General features: G+C 38.8%; 1 protein-coding gene across 2 annotated transcripts; it reads right to left on the reverse strand.

The window, feature by feature from the left end:
* Nucleotides 1-1,904: 1,904 nt before the first annotated feature.
* Nucleotides 1,905-6,881, reverse strand: LOC121997642 (protein Brevis radix-like 1). Of its 2 annotated transcripts, none has more exons than XM_042552162.1 (5): nt 6,558-6,881; nt 6,078-6,484; nt 3,460-3,595; nt 2,915-3,348; nt 1,905-2,272 (listed from the first exon to the last, which is right to left on the reverse strand). In XM_042552162.1, exons 1-5 carry the CDS (start codon nt 6,723-6,725, stop codon nt 2,194-2,196), a joined length of 1,224 nt encoding a protein of 407 aa, XP_042408096.1. In that variant the 5' UTR covers nt 6,726-6,881; the 3' UTR covers nt 1,905-2,193. The 2 variants fall into 2 exon arrangements, with proteins under 2 accessions (XP_042408096.1, XP_042408095.1); XM_042552161.1 differs by having other exon boundaries at nt 3,439-3,595.
* Between the last annotated feature and the right edge of the window lie 1,290 nt (nt 6,882-8,171).

Genomic DNA, 8,171 nt, shown 5'->3' on the forward strand with positions numbered 1-8,171 from the left:
AAGAAAGAGCTGTGGAAAAACTTCGCTTTCCCACACGTAATTTATAAGTAGTTCCAAGAACACCCTCCCCCCTATTCTTTTAGAATTTTCAAAACACTGCCCAAACTTTTCAGACGCCGATCACGTTCTGTACTCCATGGTCCTTTGTCCTTTAAGGTAGTAGTTTTTATTTTTTAGAAAAGAAATTATAAGAAAAATTAATTCTTTATTTATTTTTATTCACTACTCGCCTAAGCTCAAAATTGGGATCGTCATTAGTCATGACCAAATGGTACTATGATGCCGACTTAATCTAGATTTACTACTAATTAGTTATCGTATCATCTACTTGAATCCTTTTGTGGCTCGTGATTACAATATCATAATGACACTCGAATGTAAATATATACACTTGTCATGGACGAAGTATACCAATGTTATGAAAAGATGATTGATTTTATTCGATGAAAATTTTTTTATCCACCATCATAGAAAATTCAAAAGTACAAACAAGGTCTCAAATTTTTTTTATCATAATGGAGAAAATTTTCTACAGTCAATTATAATTAGTAATCAATTGGCACTATATGGTAGTCCGGGAGGTAAAATTAATTACTTGAGTAAGAGAAATGGAAGGATATGGTCTTATTTCCATTAACTAATATGACTTTTTTTTGTTTACTACAATTGTGTGTCATGAAAATCACTAAAAATTATGAAACCAATTTTTTTAAACAATGTTTTAAGTCCAACAAACAAACCTTAAGTGCTTACACATTTTACTATTGCTGGTTATTAATAAAAAGTGACTTTGACCGATCAAAATCAATTTCTGATTAGATTCAACAACTGAAAGAGAGAGCTCTCCATAAAAAAAATACTTCAAAGGGCCTTTCCATGAGATCTTTTGGTTGTCGATTGACTTGAGAAAACTTAGATCGCACAACCATTGCTTACAATTCACATTTCATCAATTTATCAATTTTTCCCCTCTTATTTTATTTTACTTGTGTTGTGAAGGCCATTGATTGCTCCATGGCAACATCAATTGTCTTTCTTTCACTTTCCTTATTCCCTTAAGAAACAAGTTACCTCACTCTTGAAGCATTCATGATAGATATTGCAATGCATGGACAAATATGAGCAAAAAAAGTAACAAAAAAATAATCATTTTGTCCTCCAAAAAATTGTGAATTTTCTACTTTTTGTCATCTTGCCCACAAAAAGTTGCAATTAAATTATTATTTTTATCTCCATTTGTAATATTTATCGGGGGAAAAAACAAAACTTGTTTTCCTTTTCTAAGATGCTTTAAGAGTTTCTAAACTCTTGTTATTTTCAGTTCGGATCCTCTATCCCGAATTCTCTCTGTCCTCATGTCCCACTGTCGATCGGGCGGTCCAGATTACATCTCAAGGATGTCTTACATATCACAAGGATACTGCACACATCTTAAATATGCCATGATGCCTTGAGATGTAATCTGGATCGTCCGATCGGCAGTGGGACATGGGGACAGAGAGAATTCGGGACAGAGAATCCGAACTGTGTTATTTTACCATCTAGTAACTAATATTATCACTTTACAAACCTTGATAAAAAGTTTCTAACTCATGTGACCTTAAGTTCATGGATTCAAATCACAAAAATATATAGTAAGACAACATATAATTTAATGTGATCCGACCTTCTCTGGAACCCATATTGATGGGATCTTCGTACATCGAACTGTCTTTTATAAGCACAAAAAGGATAAATAAGTAAATGAATCAAGATGAATTTCTATCTCATTTTAAATCCTCCCAAATCAAGTGGATCCATAATACGTGTGTCTAAACATGTTTTCTAAGCTATCCTATGCATCTCATTTCAAAGTGTAGCATTTTCTTATCACAAGAACCCTTAAAGACTGAATAGCTAGTAGATGAGCATAACTCTTCTTAGTTTGATGGGCTTGTCTTTATCAAATACCTGAGGCTGAACATATCAAATGGAGTAATGTAGTACATAGCTCAACGCCAACACTGTATCGTGTAAAATGTTTATGTTAATGTCTTTCTAGATTACCGATCGAGTAGCTCATTGTAGGTTGCAATTGGGTTGAATGAAGAAAGGGCATGCTGTTGTGGAAGAACTCGAAAAAGACACCAAAGAATCATCAATGTTTAAAAGAAACAGCAAGTTGGTGGTGTTTGTTTAATTGCCTGCCAACTGTCAAAGATATTCCTCCTGTATCCTGGTGCGGTTCTCTTCCCACCACAGCCTCGCGGCCATCTCTCCAAACCTCTCTCGGCTGCAAAGTGATTCAAAGGAAAAAAAAATGTTGAGTTAGCACATAAAATAAAATCTGACTAGCAGAGAGGATACCATTTTTTGACATCACAATGACCAATCTCATAGACGAAAAGGTTCTGCATTATTCAGAAAACAGTTCATTGACAACATTGTCGATTGAAGGAGAAACTAGACAAGATCAACATGAAAGAATGAGTATAGTGCAAAATGGAGACAATAGAAACCAGTAATTATTTTTTGATATTTGGAAGAAAGTAGCATTGATTACTTTAAAAAATGAGGTATAGATTAATTCTTGAAGCCTGACTAAGAAGGATTTCATGTTGTTAAGCAGCTATGACTAGTTGAAGAAATACTGTCACCAGACAGTTGTAACACCTCCTTCGACATATCTCCTCTCTTGGTTCTGCTGTATTTAGAATGTTCGATTTTCTTTGGTTATCAGGAATATCAACACATGGTCGATTTCTAATTAGATGAAACTCTGAACTCCCTGATGAATGCTTGCTTCAGTAAATAAGTTCAAGATTTATGCAACAGGAGTTGCAATTAGTAATCATGTTTCACAGACAGCTGACAGAAACAGTGAAAATACTAGTTCAACTAATTAACAGTTAGAAAGTAATTATAGAAATCTAACCTGAATCGAATGCGTTGAAGTTCCCTGATACCTCCTGGCAATTCACGGATTGTGATGTAGACACCTGGTTCATCTTCTTCTACCCATTCCCTGTTAAGATCACTAGCATTGCTAATAGATACTGAGATTTCCCCAGAATGTTCCACCTCATCAGGTGATGAACATGTTCTTACTGAAGCATCCATTGATGATGTCTCTGTCCTTGCACCACTAATGCTAGAACGCTTTGGGGTTGAAGTGAGGCAACCAGAGTCATAGTAGTGGCGTGCATGCCGAGGATGGCCAAGGCTATGGCCTCTGCAACCTTGGTGTTGATCAAAAGAATCAGATGATGAGTACCCAATTCCACCATCTCCCATCAACGGCCTGTGGAGATTACGAGGAAGCAGCTCTTTGCCGAGTGGTGGTGTTGCAAAGCTGTCCTCCTTTGAGCACTAGCAAAATGAATCAAGCAACATTTGAGAAAGGTAAGTGGGAAATACAAGCATAAGGTCAATTCTGCACAATATGAAATGGAGGATTACTATTTGGCATTCTTCTTTCACCTCATCCTCGGATCTACGCAAAGTTGAAAGTGGAACAATTTGCCGATTGAATCTCTGGACATTGTAAAGCTCGATGACCTTGTCACAGTTTTCAGCCCACCACCTCTGTGCTTGCCACTTGTTAAACATCTCACGGCTACCATTGACATCAAGCATTTAAAGAATTAGTACACCAAATTTAGTTAGGAACTAGAAATTCAATGGCGCCACTTGATATCACAGGAAAAGTAGGCCTCAATTTATTACTAAACTCTATGAGAAAAATAAAATATGACAAACGTAATCTAAGGAAGAAGACAAATTTTGATCAAGTAATTACTATTGGAAACCAGAAGCATGACATATTAACACACAATTTAGTGTAGCTACACAAGCAACAAATATAATCTTTCTGCAAACTCAAGGAAGTGAACTACTTATGAAACATACTGGAGTAAGTGGTCATACAACAACACAAGGAAATAAGGCACAATTGTTCCCAGTGATTTAAGCTACTGCTTTTTATGGCTACAATAGCTTCCTGATTTGCAAAAATTGTTTGACATGTGCATGGAGAGTTTGATTCGCAGTTCTTCCACTTCCTTTTCCACATACAAGCTTAAGCAAGGAATGGATGAGCAATCCTCTTTTTGTGAAATGGAAGCAATTGCCCAAAACTTAATCATCCTTTCAATGATAGCATTTTTACATATTTGTGACAACCATGGTGCATGTACTAGAAATCAAGCATAAAAATGCAATGCCTCTTCAATATCTCCATGAAACTGCATCATTTAAAGGATAATCATTCACATCGACATGGATACAAAATGTTGCATACTGATCATCAAAATGCAGCATTCTGTTTAGACAAATCAGTTTGCTACATAGGCAGACATCTAACGCAAGGCATGGTTGTCAAAATCACAATTTTGACTTGGAACTTACAATCCCACATCCGAAATTGGACTATGATCCAGATCTTACTTGGGTTCTAAAATGGCTTAGAATCTCAATCTCCTGAACCAAGCGGTTCCTATGTTTCCTAACTGTTGTTAGGTAGTACCTCTGCAATTTTGATCTGAGTACAGAAGGCCCTGTGGACCTCATTTGAACCCAGATAAAATTTCAGATCAAACAAGCTCAATGGAAACAAGATTGGTGTAACTAACCTCAAATAACTGGGGCATACACAAGATAATGTTGATAATTATGATGAAGCTGAAAATTTACATCTTGTTCCTTAACATGCAGCATTCTGCTAAAATAGATCAGGCTGCTACATAGTTGGGCATCAAGGCAATGTTGTGTAAATCACAATATTGACTTGGATCTTAGTCCAGCATCCTAAATAGAGTTAAACAATCTAGATCCTACTCTGGATCTAAGTTGGCTTGGAATCTACTGAAGGGTTAGCCCTAGCTTTCTCACCGTTCCTAGGTAGACAACCATTAATGCAATTTTGATCTGAGGACAGAATGCCCGGCAAAACCAGGTATATTACATGCTCAATAGAGGTACAAGATTGATGTAGCTGAAATCTAAATGGCTGGATATACACAGCATGGTCATAATCATGATAATAATGATGACATTATTGAATTAAACGGACGCACGACGGAGTGTTAATGTGGCAACTGAGACCCACAGAAGGGCGTGCACGTGACTTCCCATGCACAGGTTCAAGTCAGGAATCTCCAACTCATTAATGCAAAATAATGGCTGACACAACCTACAAACTTCATTCTAACTCTTAAATAACCACGCAGCTGAGGGACAGCTCCATTGAAGGCATATTTAAAGGCGTAGGGCCCAACAAAAATGAAAGTAAAAAAAAAAACAAACTAGTCACCACTTGCTTGTCTGTTTGCTTTGATCCGAGTTTTAAGGCCGACCTTTTTCTCAAACCCAGGAGAAGGAGAAACTGACCTTTTGTCGTCACTTTGGATTGCCTTCGGCACGCCCAACAAGTCCTCGCCACCAAAATACTAGAAATAATGAGCTAAAGAACAAATTTTGGCACTGGAAATTAAAGCCTTTTCTCGAAACTAGGACCAGGGTCACCTTACACTGAGCTAAAACCAAAATTGTAGCTAAGTTGACAAAACCCAAACACCTGAATTATCAAAATAAAATAAAATAAAATAAAACCCTCTCTAGTCTCATCCTCGTGTTTCTTTTTCTTCGCTCTGTGACATCTGCCTTATTGACTTTGGAACTTAGATGATCACCAAACCAATAACTCCAATTGGGAAGGCTGAGAAAATTTTAAAAAGAACTGCTTCGTCCAAAGAATGCATGCAACAATGCGAGTATGAAAACACACACTGGAAGAAAAGATGATTTGACATATAGTAAAAGCGTTGATAACTTGGTAAGGTCAAGATGGAACTTTTCTGCTGTAAAAGCTGAATGATTTGAAATCAATGATATGATAAAATCTCAAATCTGGTTTCCTGTTTAGTACTAAATCTAGTTTGAACATGAATCTAGTCTAATATGGGCATGGTTGCGAAGAGGAAGTGTTTAACTTGAGATGTGATTTTGTTGGCTCATGTAAAGAGGAACAGGGTGACGCTGCCGAGTCCGGCAGTTCCTAATATCGATGCGGAAGAACAAAGTGAAGGGAAGGGGAATGCCTGAAATGAATCCTCTTGAGGTCGTTGCCGCCCTGAGGGATCGAGAGAAAGGTGATTAGCACTCCTGGCTCCACCTGCGCCACCCACTCCTTCGGCTCTTCTTCGCTCTCCTCCAAGAAGGCCGACGCAGCCTCCGTCCGGCCGCTCACCGACGGGGTCCTCTCCCCGATGGAGATCCCCTTGAGCCGCACCTCCACTTCGCGGTCCAACGCCGCCGCCCGCGGCGTGGATTCCGAGCTCATTCCGGCCCGCTGATACGCGTAGTGGAACCGCTCCGACCCAGATCCCACCTCGGAGTCCGCGTAGCCCCTGCGGCGATGGGGGCGGCGCCGACTCCCTGCAGCCGCTCCGGCGCACGGCTTGCAGTGCCGGTACCCGCCCGAAGCTTTCAATGCCATGTCCCTAATCTGTCCAAGACACAAAAAGTGTGAGAAAACGGATGGAAACTGAAAAACAGCCCTAGATGGGGGAATCGGTCACCTGAGAGGTGAGAGCTTTGATGGCCTGGCGGGTGCTGGGCGTGGCGTCGCCGTCGGCTACGTCTTCGTCATCCGGATCATGGATCGGCGATTCGACGCCGCCGGAAACATCCCGGGAGGATGCAGTGGCGGCACCGACCTGCTTCGAGCAGGCGATGCACGTCAGCATCAGAATGGCGCAGAGAAAGGGGAGGCACCGTTGCAAATCCGGGAGAGGATACGAAATGGGAGAGAGAAAGAGAGAGAGAGAGAGAGAGAGAGGAGAGTACGAGCCTACGAGGTCGTTAATGGCCGCTTTGCTGCTGCTGCTGCTGATCCTGCGAAGAGTTGTGATGATTCGAGCTGGTTTTGTATTTAATTGCATTTATTGGTTAATTACCGCTATAAATTTTCCTTTTAATTTTGCAAAAATTAGAAAATAAATTTTATTACCGAAATGAGGCATAGTGGGGCCTCCGACGGTAGCAGCGGCGGGGGGGTGCGTCTGGGAGGAGGATGGCATGGGGAGCAGGACACGTGTTGAGAAGCAGAGTCATTGATAGGATAAAGATCGAATCCCAACTTGATAAATTAACTAATGGATTAAATAGATGATTAACCTAAGAATAGATCGCATTACAATTCAGAGCCGACATTTCAATTATTTAGAATAGCTGATTCAATTATTTATGACACATCGACCCTTAGTTTTAATCGTCTAAAACAATTATAATTCAGCATTTGAAACCATCGATTCATAATTCAATTTATGATTCGTGACCGTTTAAAATTATTATTATTATTTAAAAATAATTTTAAAAATATAAATTTATAAAAAAATATTAAAAAAATAACTTATCCATAGGGATAGTATCCCTATGATTTTAAAAAATATCCTGAATAGTCCTTCCAATAATAGTCAACTAAAAAATAAAAAATAAAATAAAAGACATTAGCCCTACATGACGCGGTGGTAAAAGACAAAACTCATTCTTATAAATTTCACATCTCATATTTTCATATGTTTATGGAATTTGAATCATGAGTGATTTTGATTGCTTTGGCAGTGATCCATCCCTCTAATCGAAGCACGGATTCTCTAAAAGTCCAAAAGATGGCCAACTTATTTATAAGTGAAATTTTATGGACCCCATCTATTATACAAGTGAGATCCATAGAATTTCACCGGTGAACAACTTTTGGTGTAGAAGTGAATCAGAGATTATGCTCCAGAGGATGCTGATTGCTCTAACCAATGCAAAGCCAAAATAAACCAAAACACTTGTGGCAAGATCTCATGTTTATAATTCTTTTGCATTTTTATACCTAGTTGCTGAAAGGTGCAAAAGTGGCAGCCTCTATCTCAATCAAAGCCTGAAGTTGAGGTATGTATGTATCCATTGATATGCCTCTCCATCTATTTATGTGCCTCGCATGCCCAAAGCTAAGGTGCAAAGGAGACGACCTATTTATCAACCAAACCCTTAAATTTAGTCTTAGAACTTGAGATAAGGATTAATATGTATGTATATATATGTGTGCCTTGCATGATCAAAGCTACAAAGGTCTATTGGCCAATGCCTTCTGAAAAACCCCTAGTTTTTAGAAGTTGAGATAAGGATTGAGGCTCCTAATT

Source organism: Zingiber officinale, chromosome 6A, assembly GCF_018446385.1.
Source record: "Zingiber officinale cultivar Zhangliang chromosome 6A, Zo_v1.1, whole genome shotgun sequence".
NCBI lineage: Eukaryota > Viridiplantae > Streptophyta > Magnoliopsida > Zingiberales > Zingiberaceae > Zingiber > Zingiber officinale.

Coding starts and splice junctions, on each gene's coding strand:
- LOC121997642 (XM_042552161.1), bottom strand. CDS start 6,725: ATGCTGACGTGCATCGCCTGCTCGAAGCAGGTCGGTGCCGCCACTGCA. Junction 6,485..6,557: donor TCAAAGCTCTCACCTCTCAG/GTGACCGATTCC, acceptor TGTCTTGGACAG/ATTAGGGACATGGCATTGAA. Junction 3,349..3,438: donor TGAAAGAAGAATGCCAAATA/GTAATCCTCCAT, acceptor TCATTTTGCTAG/TGCTCAAAGGAGGACAGCTT.